This window comes from Periplaneta americana, chromosome 13, assembly GCF_040183065.1.
Source record: "Periplaneta americana isolate PAMFEO1 chromosome 13, P.americana_PAMFEO1_priV1, whole genome shotgun sequence".
Lineage (NCBI taxonomy): Eukaryota > Metazoa > Arthropoda > Insecta > Blattodea > Blattidae > Periplaneta > Periplaneta americana.
This window is the reverse complement of record NC_091129.1, coordinates 129,854,359-129,871,515: the sequence shown is the minus strand read 5'-3', so window position 1 is coordinate 129,871,515 and position 17,157 is coordinate 129,854,359. Positions and strand designations below refer to the sequence as shown.

Here is a 17,157-nt window from a genome sequence, read left to right as displayed (position 1 = left end):
CATACATTGGCACTCTTAGCAACGTGAATATAACGTTATTGAATTTAATATGAAAAAGTGATGAAGTGAAACATAAGCAAGTTATTAAAAAGGTTGTTCCAATAATTACGTGCAGTCCGTGGAAGCCTGTTGCAATAAAGAATGTAGAGCAAATATTAAATGTATATTTTACGAAAAACTATTAGACTGTCATAATTAACAACTAACATTTAGTCAAATGCTTTATACTGCCTTTTTCTCTTCATGGTGAAGTTGCATTTGTTGCTTTCCTCTTGTGTGAGGTTCAAGAGATGTTCTTTGTGCCAGTGTTTTTGTACTCAAAGACTGCTTCTTGCTGTGCTGTTCCATTCACAGAGGAAATAGGGAAACTTAGTAGACTATAGTCAGCCTATGACGAAGGATGGGTGGAGCGGAGAAAAGTTCTCTCCGGCACCGGGATTTGAACCCGGGTCTTCAGCTCTACGTGCTGACGCTCTATCCACTGAGCCACACCGGATTCCCATTCCGATGCCGGATTGAATCCTCTCAGCTTAAGCTCCACCACCTCTTGGGTTCCCTCTAATGGCTATCCCTCATGCATTACGTCACAGATGTGACAGTGGCACGATATCCAACACATTAATGTGCAGAGGTGCACTCATTACGAGCGACTGAGTGGCCGGGATCCGACGGAATAAGCGCCGTCTTAAATCACAAAGTGATTATTTTCGCATATCATATATCTCCGCTCCACCCATCCTTCATCATATGATGATGCAGAATTTCTGCATGCAAATATCATATGTAGCCTACTTCGGTACATCGTAATAATATACAGGGACATCATTTTATTTTTACTAACATTTTTAATTTTAACCTGTCTATACCTTTAGAGAACCGGAAACACCGCTTGCTCCCCCCTCCAAGACTGGAGTTCGATGATACTTGCGTAAAACACAAATCACTCTACTAGGTATAGGAAGGAAGAAAAGTAGTTCATCCATTTACGTAAACTAGGAAATATCGCGATTTTGAATTTGATAATTTTCATTAGGTTTTTCTTTAATCAAAGTACAGTACTGTATTAAGAATAAGTGTTTTTACTCACGAAGTGAGTTATCCATGCGAACGTATTCATTATGCAGTGTATACTGTCTACAGCACATTAGCGTACAATATAGAGAAAGAAGTTAAATTGAAAAATAATCATAATATGAATATTTAAGCACAATTTTGAAAATGGTGGCCGTTCATTTCGATACAGGCTTCGGTTCTTTTGTGCATATTATCGCACTATAGACTATTGCATCTAATTCCAATTGCCAGTTTCGTCCTTCGTACTAGTAACTCATGTTGAAATAATTCTGTACCTACTCTACGTACTGTAAATTCAATCTTCACTTCTGCCCGACCGAAAATATAAAATTACTCAGACATGCTATCTACTGTTCGTCCAAGTGGTTATGCCGCAGGATTGTAGAAAGGGAGGAAATCACGTGACAGTTAATTACTTAACGAGGCCCTTTTATTTAAGTTAAATTAAACAGCTGTATAATATTACGTAAACTTCCAATTCCTAAGAGAAATTAATGTTTTCAGAAAGGAGCTAAGACAGCCCAGCTATTACAGAGGGGCGAGCAGAAGCAGGTGGGGGAAATCGGGATGCGACGTAGGCAAACGGACAGTACCTGTGCGAAAATATGATTCAATATTGAAAGCTCTTTCGTCACTGTAAAACTCGAACATATTTCTGGAACGTACTGTACTCAGTAACTCAGTACTGCTTACTATCTGCGGTCTTGGTTCTGTGTGGAGTTGGAACTTCCTTAGTAGAAGGGGTGGGAGTGAAGTACATTAAAAAACTCAGGTACAATAAAAATTGAAGTAAAAATAAAATGATGTCCCTGTATAATAGGCCTAATACAGGGACATCATTTTATTTTTACTAACATTTTTAATATTAACCTGGCTATACCTTTTGCTACCCCTTCCCACGATTGGAGTTCGATGATACTGCGTAAAATAAAAACAAATCACTTTACTAGGTATAGGAGGGAAGAAAAGTAGTTCATCCATTTACGTAAAGTAGGAAATATCGCAATTTCGAGCTTGATAATTTTCATTAAGTTTTTGTGTAATCAAAATACAGTACAGTATTAACAATAAGTGTTTTTACTCACGAACTGAGTTATCCATGCGAACGTAGCCTATCCATTATGCAGTGTATATTATACTGTCTACAGCACATTAGCGTACAATATAGAGAATGAAGTTAAATTTTAAAATAATCGTAATATGGATATTTAAACACATTTTTGAATATGGTGACCGTTCATTTCGATACAGGTTACAGTCCTTTTGTGCATATTATCGCACTAATAATTCATGTTGAAATAATTCTGTACCTACTCTGTAAAAACGTACCTTACGTACTGTAAATTCAATCTTCACTTCTGTCCGATCCGAAAAAATAAAATTACTCAGACATGCTATCTACTGTCCCTCCAAGTAGTTATGTCGAAGGATCGTAGAAAGGGGGGAAATCACGTGATAATTATTTAACGAGGCCCTTTTATTTAAGTTATTTTAAACAGTTGCATAATATTATGTAGACGTCTAATTCCTAACAGAAATTAATGTTTTCAGAAAAGACTAAGACAGCCCAGCCACTAGCCTTTTCAGCGGCGTGAGCAGAAGCACGTGGGGAAAACCGGGATGCGACGTAGGCAAACGGACGACAGCACCTGTGCGAAAATATGATTCAATATTGAAAGCTGTTTTGTCACTAGAAATCGCGAACATATTTCTGGAACGTACTATACTCACTAGCTCAGTACTGCTTGACTGCATATACGCGGCCTTGCTTGTGTTGGAAGTTTACGAGTAGAAGGGGTGGGAGTGAAGTACATTCAAAAACTCAGGTACAATAAAAATTGAAGAAAAAATAAAATGATGTCCCTGTATATACCCAGCCTACTGACCAAGAAACATGCACAACTCTCTCATCTCCACAGATCATCCAGTTATGATCTTTATATTTTATCCTTGTAAGAACCAGTTCAAGATTCTCATAAGTTTCTTTAAGGTGTGCCGAATGGTCAACAGGTAACGAAGCATACTTGTTACCATTGTGCAAAAACACCGCCTTCAGACTTACATTCATCAACTTCGTACTGTGGATTGAACTTTGTATCAAACCAGGAGTATCACTGCAGTATACTGAGGGAGTAAACTCTTCTTCTCTACTCCTGTACCAATGAAGAAATGTTCCTTTTTCCAGCATATTCTTTCCCTTTTAATCTGGAGCGTAAGAGAGCAGTTTTTTTCCTTGGGTAATCTTAAATCTTACATCTCTAATTCTATCTCTCTTAGTTTTCCCAACTACTTTTCTCAGATATTTCATTTCTGATGCCGTCACCCTATTTTTATGCTTATCCATCATTGCCCAAGTCTCAGCACCATATAGGAGTATACTTACTTACTTACTGGCTTTTAAGGAACCCGGAGGTTCATTGCCGCCCTCACATAAGCCCGCCATTGGTCCCTATCCTGAGCAAAATTAATCCATTCTCTACCATCATATCCCACGTCCCTCAAATCCATTTTAATATTATCTTCCCATCTACGTCTCGGCCTCCCTAAAGGTCTTTTTCCCTCTGGCCTCCCAACTAACACTCTATATGCATTTCTGGATTCACCCATACGTGTTACATGCCCTGCTCATCTCAAACGTCTGGATTTAATGTTCCTAATTATGTCAGGTGAAGAATACAATGCATGCAGTTCTGTGTTGTGTAACTTTCTCCATTCTCCTGTAACTTCATCCCTCTTAGCCCCAAATATTTTCCTAAGAATCTTATTCTCAAACATCCGTAGTCTCTGTTCCTCTCTCAAAGTGAGAGTCCAAGTTTCACAACCATAAAGAACAACCGGTAATATAACTGTTTTATAAATTCTAACTTTCAGATTTTTCGACAGCAGACTGGATGATAATAGTTTCTCAACCGAATAATAACAGGTATTTCCCATATTTATTCTGTGTTTAATTTCCTTCCGAGTATCATTTATATTTGTTACTGTTGCTCCCAGATATTTGAACTTCTCCACCTCTTCAAAACCATATAGGAGTATAGAGGTAAATATACTGTTTTATAAATCTCCATTTTTGTTTTCTTGTTCACTTCTCTCTTTCCAATAATTGTATTATTTAAATTATAATAAACTTGATTTGCTTTTCTAATTCGATTGTTTATTTCATCGTCTAGTTTGCCATCGTCATTTATTATTGTAGCACACAAAGATACATAAAGGGAAGCTAAAATTGGTTAAAAAGTTTTTTTTTCATTGCAGGCCTGTATAATTAAAGTATTTCTCCATGAAAATGGAAGCTTAAACGCATTGTAGGTTACTGTTTGGAATCGAGCTCGTAATATTTTACTAATCAATTAATCATTTAATATACATTGCATGCAACCATACTTGTTTTACATAGGCCCTACGTATTCATATCTCAGTGAAATATGTTAGTTATGTTATGTTATGTTATGTTATGTTATGTTATGTTATGTTATGTTATGTTATGTTATGTTATGTTATGTTATGTTATGTTATGTTATGAACTTCGCCAAATTTTACTTTAATCACACACTTATCGCGTTTCATTGTCAGTATGTGGCCACACAATGACAAAATAATTGGATCTCTCAGTGATAAGAATTGACAGGGAGTGACAGTTTCGAAGATGGCGACAGTGTAGACGCAAAAGGAAATGCTGGTTGAACTACGAGCCACATCAGGAGAACTTGTCAAAAAACTGACATTTCTCTTATCGTGTCGACTTTTGACAGCTTTGAGCGCGGCTATCAAAATCGTCTCCGTGTGAACGAAGAGCTGCTCGTCCTTGAGAACGAAGACTCGACCGCGCGGAATGGAGTTGATAAGAGCAGAGCATTGCACAACCCGCTGTACTTCTAAATTAGACAGCATAGCTATTTGCGGTCTGACTTAACGAACCCGTGAAAATTACACATCACTACGAAAGCGAGAAATGTACTGTTCTCCAACCAGGAGATTAACCGTGAAAGGAATGTGCTTACTATTGCGTCATCTATTGGAGCGAAGTAGATAGATAATATTACCGTTATAACGTCAGTTTAAAAAACATGCGCTCTCCTGCATATGTTAATTCCTGTATGGAGGGATTAAAAGACCAGGGGCCATATTCATAGACATTCTTAGCGCGGGCTTCCGGTGGATGATCAGCGAACTAACGTTTTTCTTATTCATAAACCAGTGTTAGCGATATGATAAGATATGAATTTTGTACAAGTAATCAGTCGATAGCCGGGGCTAGTTTAGCACGCTCGTAGCGCGGGCTAGCGAAATGTCTATGCTTAGCACCCCAGGAGATTAACCGTGATCTAATTTTGTAACTAGAGTAGTACAGGGACATCACTTTATTTTTACCAACATTTTTAACATTAACTTGGCTATACTCGGAAACACTGTTTCCCCCTTCCATTACAGGAGTTTGATGTTACTAGTGCAATATGTAAACAAATCATTTTACTAGGTATAGGAGGAGAGAAAAGTAGTGTATCCATTTATGTTGTAGGGAAATACGATATTACGATTTTCAGTTTGATCATCACTTTTACGGAATTTATCAAAATACAGTAGAGTAGTAACATTTTTTTTTAAAAACTCAACATTTCAGGCGGCTATGTTCGTTATGTAATGTCTACTTTATTTAGCATATTAATTATTGATGTTATCATAAAGGGTGCGTCAGAAAGAACGGATGGATTTCTAACTATCGATACGCAACGAGGAGAGAGATATAGTGAGGGGGACCACGACTGTTGGGTCAGCCATAGAATGCAGTTTCAGTTGAGAATATGGTGTTGGTCTGGTGTACAACGTGCTTTCATCGTAGAGACATTTTTGAAAAATGAAGAGTCTGTGATCGCCACTCAGGACTCATTTCGACATCGGATGTCACGCTAGGATTCCAACTCGGAATACAATTTTGCGGTGGGTGGCTTCATTTCGTATCACAGGTTCAACATTAAAGAAGAAATCACCTGGACGAAATTCTATTGCACTGAGATTGTCCGAGGCTACGGTAAGATCTCGCGCCCTGCGACTTCTTTCTTTAGGACCATTTGAAGGCGTAAGTTTGTAAACATCGATCACATACACTGGACGAACTGAAGACAGCGATTCGTGAAGAAATCGTGGCAATTGCACCAGCTATGACTGTGAAAGTGATGGCGAACATCAGAAAACGCCTCGATGCCTGTATTGAAAACCAAGGACATCATATGGATAATGTTGTTTTCCATAAATAAACTGCATTTATTTGTGAATATGTTGATAACAATAAATTTTTGATTTGATGAATCTTTACAATTTTCTTGCCATGTGAAATCCATCCGTTCTTTCTGACGCACCCTGTACAATATAGAGAATGCATTTAAATTGAGGGGGTCATAAGTAAAGGGCTGTAAGTGCACTTAAGTTACTTTTGAGAAAATGGGGTTTAAATATTTAAGCTTTCGTAAAATCGGTGAAATTTTTTATTTAAATTTTAATGTTTGATGCGATTAAATTATCCCTTTACCACTAAAATTTTAGATACTTTTGCTTACACTAGATGCACTTAACTCATGTTATTACAAATGTCACTAGCATTCCTTTGCTTCTAGCCACCTCAATTCAAAAAAAGCTAATCTGAATTTTTAAACAAGTTGCTGAAAATGGTTGCCATTCATTACAATGCAGGCTTCAATTCAGTACGCATATTATTAAAAACATTTGAAGCATATTCTCTGAAATTGAATTTATCGTTTCTTCAATATAATTTTTAGTACGATATTATTAATATAGGTCCTTTCTTCTATAGAGAACGCAATCATATTTATGAAACACACTATGCACTGCAGTGTTTACTTCACTGCTTGAAGACTTCGAATGCAACAGCGGCCGTAAGTTTGTATGTCTGACGGGAGCAAGGACATTAGTGAAGGGGTGAGAGTGAAGTACATTCAGAAATGCAGGTACAATAAAAATGCAAGTAAAAATAAAATGATGTCCCTGTACAAGTACTGTGCTCCAACCACGAGAAAGTCTCCGCCGGATGAGACGAAGGGGAGTAATGCTGTGAATGAATGTTGATGTCATAAGATGTCATAAGGTCACACACGTGGGTACTCGTATCTCTATTGGCTCGCTGTCACAGCACAAACAATAACATTGATACACACATGTTTATACTACCCTAGTTACAAAATTAGATCACTGTTAATCTCCTGGTCTTTTAATCTCTCCATACAGGAAACAACAAATGCAGAAGAGCGAATGGTTTTTAAACTGACGTTATAACGATAATATTATATATCTACTTCGCTCCAATAGATGACGCAATAGTAAGCACATTCCTTTCACGGTTGATCTCCTGGTTGGAGAACAGTATGTGTGTATCAGTGTTATCGTTTATGGTTTGAGAGTTAGCTAATGGATATGCGTGTACTCACGTGTGTGGCCTTATGATATCTATGACATCAACATTCATTCACAGCATTACCCCGCTGCGTCTCATTCCCCTGAGGCTTTCTCCTGGTTGGAGTACAGTGTTTCAGTGTAGGAGTGCCGGTTCACTTCCGGAGTTAAAGAATTCCATGTTGGTCTTGGACTGGAGCGATTATTTTCAATGGCGTAAATTAGAATCGACGCTTGAGGAATCGAACTAAGTGAATGATGATGTATCTTTAACGAAGATAAATGAAATTAATTTTACCGTTGCCACGTCAACTTGAAGAGGAAGAAAAAAATAAATAAATAATCTTGAACAGCTTGTGTTGAAAATATGTGATTTGCTGCATGTAAAAAAAAAACCCTTCGGGCACGATTGATGTCTCTGAGCAAAATTAATGTTCAAATGTCCCCAAAATTGAATTTTCACGCTATCGAAAAGCTTTGTTAAATACTACAATACCAAATATCAAATATATTAATAATAATGGATGTAAACGATATAAACTGCAAAAATTATACAGACTGTACATTTCGGTCTACTAAACATGTGTAGTACTGAAATTTTGTTTTTTTTTTCTTCTATTTTTGTTCTTGATTTCTAAAATATTATGTTTTTAGGATTGATAGTAGTTTAATATTTATTGTTCGAGTAAATGCAAACGTCATTGCCAATGACCTACCGTCCAACACACGCTAACACCACCACAATATAGAGACAACAGTGTACTCTGATTTGTAAAGAAGGATATCACCATATTTTCCTAAGAACTTTATTCTCAAACACTCTTAATCTCTTTTCCCCTCTCAAAGTGAGAGTCCAAGTTTCACAACCATACAGAACAACCGGTAATGTAACTGTTTTATAAATTCTAACTTTCAGATTTTTTGACAGCAGACTAGATGACAAAAGTTTCTCAACCTAATAATAACAGGCATTTTCCATATTCATTCTGAGTTTAATTTCCTCCCGAGTGTCATTTATATTTGTTACTGTTGCTCCCAGATATTTGAACTTCTCCACCTCTTCAAAAGATAAATTTCCAATTTTTATATTTCCATTTCGTACAATATTCTGGTCACGAGACAATCATATACTTTGTCTTTTCGATATTTACTTCCAAACCTATCGCTTTACTTGCTTCAAATAAAATTCCCGTGTTTTCCCCAATCGTTTGTGAATTTTCTCCTAACATATTCACGTCATTGGCATAGAAAAGAAGCTGATGTAACCTGTTCAATTCCAAACCCTGTCTGTTATCCTGAACTTTCCTAATAGCATATTCTAGAGCGAAGTTAAAAAGTAAAGATGATAGTGCATCTCCAGTGAATTGGAAAAGCATCAGAGAGAAATAAAATTGGCCTATATGGACTCTGCTGTAAGTTTCGCTAAGACACATTTTAATTACTCGAACTAGTTTCTTGGAAATACCAAATTCAATAAGAATATCATATAAAACTTCTCTCTTAACCGAGTCATACGCCTTTTTTAAGTCTATTAATAACTGATGTGCTCTACCGTTATACTTCCATTTCTTGTAGTAGTAGTAATAATAATAATAATAATAATAATAATAATAATAATAATAATAATAATTACTGGCTTTTAAGGAACCCGGAGGTTCATTGCCGCCTTCACATAAGCCCGCCATTGGTCCCTATCCTGAGCAAGATTAATCCATTCTTTATCATCATATCTTACCTCCCTCAAATCCATTTTAATATTATGTTCCCATCTACGTCTCGGCCTCCCTAAAGATCTTTTTCCCTCCGGTCTCCCAACTAACACTCTATATGCATTTCTGGATTCGCCCATACGTGCTACATGCCCTGTCCATCTCAAACGTCTGGATTTAATGTTCCTAATTATGTCAGGTGAAGAATACAATGCGTGCAGTTCTGTGTTGTGTAACGTTCTCCATTCTCCTGTAACTTCATCCCTCTTAGCCCCAAATATTTTCCTAAGAACCTTATTCTCAAACACCCTTAACCTATGTTCCTCTCTCAAAGTGAGAGTCCAAGTTTCACAACCATAAAGAACAACCGGTAATATAACTGTTTTTATAAATTCTAACTTTAAGATTTTTTGACAGCAGACTGGATGATAAAAGCTTCTCAACCGAATAATAACAGGAATTTCCCATATTTATTCTGTGTTTAATTTCTTCCCGAGTGTCATTTATATTTGTTACTGTTGCTCCAAGATATTTGAACTTTTCCACCTCTTCGAAAGATAAATTTCCAATTTTTATATTTCCATTTCGTACAATATTCTCGTCACGAGACATAATCATATAGGCCTACTTTGTCTTTTCAGGATTTACTTCCAAACCTATTTCTTTACTTGCTTCCAGTAAAATTCCTGTGTTTTCCCTAATCGTAATAATAATAATAATAATAATAATAATAATAATAATAATAATAATAATAATAAACAATTTTTACTTAATTTAATAATAAGTGCTAAAACAGCATTCTTATTATTATTATTATATTATTATTATTATTATTATTATTATTATTATTATTATTATTATGTAAGGTCCTTAAAGGTGACATTAATTGTCAATCTTTCTTAAACAGTGTCAGCCTTCGTATTCCTATGAAGGACATGAGACATCACAAACTCTTCTATATTAGAAATTCTAAACCTTCCTCTCCGGTCTCCAGATATGTTAAAGATGCTAACTTACATGTAGGCGATTTCGATCTATTCAATGTATAGAAGTATTAGAATATGGCAATGTCTTTGCTAACATTAATTGCATTATCTTTCTACACATATTGGTAATACTTCTGTATGAATCATCTCCTTTCCATAAAATACAATAGTATTAATTCTTGTAAACTAATCATTGTAATCTATACTCATTTTGTTGTTATCTCTATTATGTAATGTGTACCATAGTTGTTCATTTTATTGCATTTTTTGTATTAGTATTCTATTTTTGTCAATTACATATCTTTACATTATTACTTATATTATTCCAGTCTTCATTTATATGATTTCATTAAGACATTTGTAATTCATTCTATTCAGTTGCCATTATTTTAATTATTTCACTGTACTAATTTTAATAATTATTTGTGCTATCTTACTTTGTTATGATTAATGCAGACTATTATATTGTTCGTATTTTCATCTCATTCCCATTTTCTATCATTCATTCTCATCATCATTTGTTGTTTTGTTCTGTTCTGTATCGTGCTAAACTGTAATTGGCCTTGTGCTGTTGTTTTGCACGTTAATACTCTAAATAAATAAATAAATTATTAGTGAATTATGCACTACTCACGATGACTAGCAAGCTGAGCAGTCCAGCGGGCGAAAAGGAATATCTGCTGGCGGAGAAGCGGCGTCGCACGTGAAGATCGTCGAGTGCCGTGCCTTGCTGCTGCTGCAGCTGTAGCGCGGACTTCACGTGGTACAGAGTCCCGCGCCGCCCTTTCAGCACAGTCTCGCCCGGCTTGGACGCGATCTTATCCGCGGCCGACATAACGCACCTGCAACAAGACGCAGTGAGATGCGGGCTGCTCTTTTGGAGGAGGCACCAATTCTCTTGAGCTCAATTCAAAGCCAGGACACAACTGAATCGGTTATTTTTTAAACCCCGTAAGTCAAGAATTGTAAACTGGAGGAAAAAAGATAAGAAAAAAAACAATAATTTATAAACTAGAATGTATTTGTAAAAATTTTTGCTTCTGAAAGCTAAATATTCACGGTCTTACTAATAAAAACTCTATATACAGACGTTTAACTGTCTTATACTTATACAATGAGTAGCTCGTTTATAAGTCATGTGTAAATTCCTTACTAATAACCACTACATACGTCGTGTATAACAGTATAACTGTTACACAGCTACGTCATAGTTTCGTCATTACTTCGTTACGAAAGGTAATAGAATATCTGAGGTTCTCTATTGCATCCGGTAGAGCGCTCTAGTGTGGCGTGTTAAATATCGATAGTACAACTGGCTCTAATCGATTATCACACTACATTTTGGTCAAAGAGTACAAGCTACAGCAATATTATTCTAATAATTCTATGATCTTTGGTTTGTTCTTCTGTGGTTACAAGGTAACCATCATCATAAAATGACAGTCGATACGAACAGCTGTTAGAGGGGCGGCCATTTTTTCCCTATATACAACGCTTAAACAAGGGGTTTCGTGTATATAACTACTGCAAAGCAATTCCCATTGTATAGTTACAGCCTGTTTATACGTCCATAGCTTATTCACGGTTTATTAGTAACGTTTTCTGTCTCAACTCTGCATAAGTTTCGTATAAAAATTATACACGGTTTATTAGTAAGACTGTCAGTTAATAAATCACGGAAGCATGCCATTAAGTCTATATATTACATTTGCTGCTAGAGAAGTTAAAATGTTCATGACTTAACTTACTTACTTACAAATGGCTTTTAAGGGGTTAGATGCAGCAGTACAATTTTTTTAATATTCAACATTTTTTTTTCTCCATTACTACATCTTGTACAATAATGAAAAAAAAAAAAAAATCTCAACCAGGCAACTTGTCCCAATCAGGATTTGAACCCAAACCCGCACATTTCACGGTCAGACGTGCTAACTGCTACTCTACAGCGGTGGACGTGAATAAGGTTAAACAGTAAGTAAACTGAGGAAGTATTTTTATTCAATTTTACACTATTATAGCCTACATACCGAAAAGACGCTTATCTTTATATTCAAATTTTATATACCGGTACTCTAAGAACTTCTTACGAATATTAACTCTATTACCTTATCTAATATCATTCTTTGAATTGAATATATGGAAACTCCCATAGAATTTTCATATTTATTTTAAGACGTTCTCATACATTCTCACTAACTGTTAGAAAATTTCATAAAGGATAATAATTTAATGTTCTTTAAACCTCTTGCCTAGAATTAAAAAAAATGCATTTTAAATTACCATTCTTTCGCTCAGAATAAATTAAATCTCTTTGTCGTAGACAACTAGAGCTGTAGATGAATGTCTCAGTGTGTTGGAACTCTGAACTTCTTACGGAAATCCTGAATAAAATATACAGGCAAGTGTACTGTATATCGATTATAAACTATTGTAAATTTCTTCTGACATTTCAGAAACTATATACATATTAAGTACATTGGAAAAATGAATTTTTCAGGATATTTAAACGTTGACAAAAATAAGTATATTTGATCTTCTTCTGCACAAGTAGGGCGACATACCTTGTTTTTTTTTTTTTTTTTTTTTTTTTTTGTCTTCAGACCACACTCATTCAATTAACACTTATTGCTTGCTATTTTTATTCTGTTTTATTAGTCTGACCCAACATACTGAATTTGCCTTGCGACTCAGAATAGCTCACAATAAAATTTAAAATAAAAATTTAAACAGGTTTCAAACAATAGTACATTATGCAACGAGCCTATAATTGTAATAATTAAGACGCGAGTATGTTTATGAAACGAGCGCAAGCGAGTTTCATAATTTTCATACGAGCGTCTTAATTACCATTATAGACAAGTTTTACACGACTTTTTATGCTCGACCATATTTCTAACTTGAAATTATTCATAAGTATTCATGTTATTCTTATCTGACTGGGGAGCGGAACTGACCTTGTGCAATATCTCGTAAGTTGTGAGATGTGCGCAGACGCGAAAGTATTGATTTTTTCCGAGAAACAAATGTCATTGACCTTGATATTTTCTAGAGAGTAAAATAAACATTAATCTTGATATAACCTTGAAATTAATTTAGACTTTGAAAAACGAGATGACAAATTGAATTTATTTGAATATTATTTACAATTAACGCTAATTATTATAGTAACAGAACATAACCTTCTGCGACAGTATTGGATTTCCAGCCTCCGTGACGTTTCGCTAGTTGTCTTTCGATTGCATATCCGAGAATAATCGATACTTGCGCTTTCATATTGCTACAATGGTGTTTTCTGATTGGTGGAACACCTGAACTTTAATGAATAGGTGTACTTTAATGAGGTCCATTAAAGGGCTGCTACCAGGTGTATGAGCTAATTACTACGTTTCGGCATGGTCGAGCATAAAATAATTTAAGACATATCGAAAAAAAAAAAAAGAAACGAAGTACAATAAAAAGTGAGTGCACACTAAAAAAGATGCTGGCGAAAAATTAAACAACAATATTTGTTTACATATAATAATAATAATAATAATAATAATAATAATAATAATAATAATAATAATAATAATAATAAAATCTATGATGAGATATAACTTCAGACGATAACAAAGTTAAGTGTTGTTACTAAATTAACTGCACTTTGCCAAAAGTGCTTCATGAAGTGTTTGTCTTAACACTGAGGAATGATACCGATATTTTATCTCATTATTATGTATTAATCAAAGACGCCGTCACTACAACATGCAGCCTACGTTCCTCATTATTTTCTGTATTCTACTTAATCTCGTACAAAATGCAGATACCCTCTGAAGAAGTTCTGATTATATTATTTTTTTTTGTGAGAAAGAGAGGAGAGGAGAGGAGAGGAGAGGAGAGGAGAGGAGAGGAGAGGAGAGGAGAGGAGAGGAGAGGAGAGGAGAGGAGAGGAGAGGAGAGATCTTGTGATCACGGTATAACAACAAATTACAGACCTTGTTGTGAGGCTCCATTTCATATTTCTTTCCAATTGATGGGCTCGGGTGTAAAATATGGTAATTGACATTTTGGTCAAAAATGAGATATGTAGCGTATAATATGGTATCTTACATTCTGCGTCTAATGCAGTAGTTAGTTTTCCACCAAGAGATGGCATAAGTATACAGATTTTACTTTCCTGGTAACTATACAAACTATTAGATGTATAAATGTTTACCTGTCTATAACTTCAAAATACTAAAACGTCACTTACCATGTTTTACTCTCGAACTCCTCAATTATTCACACATTTGTAAGACTAGGTTATCGATTACTAATATCGCCAGTTATTATCGATTAATATTTTCATAGACTTCGCGTTTTTGTCAATAGGTTTCTAGAATTCTACAGGCAATCTGTCGCGCGGACATCTGTAACGTGTAACCTAACTAATTGCTCTCGCTTATAGCTAAACATTTTTTTATCCTTAAAAATGTATTGTCCTCGGTCGGATTTGAACGCGTGATCTTCTAATACATCGGTAAATGAATCGTGAAATGCAGAAGCCCCACATGTTCATTTCAGTAAATTTTTTAGTAAATTTAGATAGAGATTATCTCCAAAGTGTTTGGTATTTTGAAGTGATTTTCATTAAATAATAATAATAATAATAATAATAATAATAATAATAATAATAATAACAATAATAATAACAATAACAATAATAATAATAATAATAATAATAATAATAATAATAATAATAATAACAGAATTTACAATAAAAAGCGAGCACGGAAGATGGTAGGATCATTTTTAATGTTAAAAAAAAAAAAAAAAATAATAATAATAATAATAATAATAATAATAATAACAGAATTTACAATAAAAAGTGAGCACGGAAGATGGTAGGGTCATTTTTAATGTTTAAAACATAATAATAATAATAATAATAATAATAATAATAATTGTTATTATTATTATTATTCTTTATTTATGCTGGCAGAGTTAAGGCCATAGGGCCTTCTCTTACACTCTACGAGGTCACAAAGTATACAACCAGTTAATATTTAACAAACGTTAAAGAACAGAATACTAACATATTACAAAAAAAAAAAATAATAATAATAATAATAATAATAATAATAATAGCATAATAAAATCGACACTAAACAACATGAAAATAATACCATAATAGAAAAAAAGAAAGTAAAATATATTGGAATATAGTGAAAGTAAATCATTTAGTACAAATGGTTAATATGGAAAAACGTAAGGAAGAATATATCAAGATGGAATGTAATAAAATAATAATAAAAAAGAAAAGAAATACGAAAATTAAATAAAATTCATGATAAAAATGCTATGATAATAAATTTATCGATTGAGAAAGAGAACAAAAAGGGGAAAGGAAGGAAAAAGAAATATATAGCCTATATTTTTACAAAACTATGGCAGAGAAAAGGACTTACAGTATAACTGAAAGGAATCTAATTCAAAAAGTGCAATTTTAATTTATTTTTGAAACTAGACAATGTCCGACAATCTCTGACAAACATGCCATACAGGTCTACAATTCCACACAAATAGAACAGTTTACAACGTCTTAAGCTATGAAGACGACGATGATGATTATGATTATCTTATCACCGTATATCAAAATGGAAATGTTGGACTTGCTTCCCTCTGGCTTCTGAGGTAAGATGTTACACTGAATGCAAACAAAATGTGATCAACACTTTTAAAAAATCATTATGCACAGAGGTAGCACGATGAAAACCATTTCTTCGGGATCAGGAGTGCTAAAAGCGAGCATATCGAAATTGATTTTTTCTAGCGTCGCAATAGTTTCTTTTATTCCCTAAAATGAGTAAAAGTGAGAAATAAGTGTCACGCCGGTGATAAGTAATTTCTCATGTTTTAAGAGCTTCGCAATAAATCAGTTTTTTCTGTTACTTTGCAATGACATTACCATTTCTATTATTTAAAAAATTACGAAACAATTAAGTAAAATACGAAGAGAACAGCTATTATGAAAGAGGATATAAGAATATATACTTGCTTGCTTACAAATGGCTTTTAGAGAACCCGGAGATTCATTGCCGCCCTCACATACGCCCGCCATTGATCCCTATCATGAGCAAGATTAATCCAGTCCCTACCATTATATTTGGGGCTAAGGCGGATGAAGTTACAGGGGAATGGAGAAAGTTACACAACGCAGAACTGCACACATGGTATTCTTCACCTAACATAATTAGAAACATTAAATCCAGACCATGAAATGAGCGGACCAGGGTTCAAATCCTGATTGGGACAAGTTACCTGGTTAGGGTATTTTCCCTCAACCAATTATTTAAGCAGAATTACTGGGTAACTTTCTGCCTTGCAAGATCTTGTACTCGACGGCAAAATATTAATTAACTGTCCAATTTTTTTTAACATAATAATAACATAGTTAATCTAATAATGTAGATAGAGAAATTACCAATAAATCTGAAAGTTAGAATTTCTAAAACAGTTATATTACCGGTTGTTCTGTATGGTTGAGAAACTTAGACTCCCACTTTGAGAGAGAAACAGAGATTAAGGTGTTTGAGAATAAGGTTCTTAGGAAAATATTTGGGGCTAAGAATGATGAAGAAATGTTAAAATGTTATGTTTTATTTAACGACGCTCGCAACTGCCGAGGTTATGTCAGCGTCGCCGGTGTGCCGGAATTTTGTCCCGCTGGAGTTCTTTTACATGCCAGTAAATCTACTGATATGAGCCTGTCGCATTTAAGCACACTTAAAATGTCATCGACCTAGCCCGGGATCGAACCCGCAACAGGAGAATGGAGAAAGTTACACAACGCAGAACTGCATGCATTTTATTCTTCACCTGACATAATTAGAAACATTAAATTCAGACGTTTGAAATGGGCAGGGCATGTAGCACGTATGGGCGAATCCAGAAATGCATATAGCGTGTTAGTTGGGAGGCCGGAGGGGAAAAAAAAAAATTTTGGGAAGGCTGAGACGTAGATG

At 34.8% G+C, this 17,157-nt stretch overlaps 1 protein-coding gene and 1 non-coding gene across 4 annotated transcripts in view; both read right to left on the bottom strand.

Moving 5' to 3' along the window:
• Positions 1-17,157, bottom strand: part of LOC138712437 (uncharacterized) — a 197,072-nt gene that overhangs the window by 14,826 nt on the left and 165,089 nt on the right. For all 3 annotated transcript variants that reach the window (XM_069844257.1, XM_069844259.1, XM_069844258.1), the window contains one exon: positions 10,809-11,016. In XM_069844257.1, the coding sequence (XP_069700358.1) occupies positions 10,809-11,016 (208 nt within the window). The remainder of the gene's footprint in view (positions 1-10,808; positions 11,017-17,157) is intronic.
• On the bottom strand, positions 425-496 carry TRNAY-GUA (transfer RNA tyrosine (anticodon GUA)). Its single transcript has one exon. It is a non-coding gene; the product is annotated as a tRNA-Tyr (tRNA).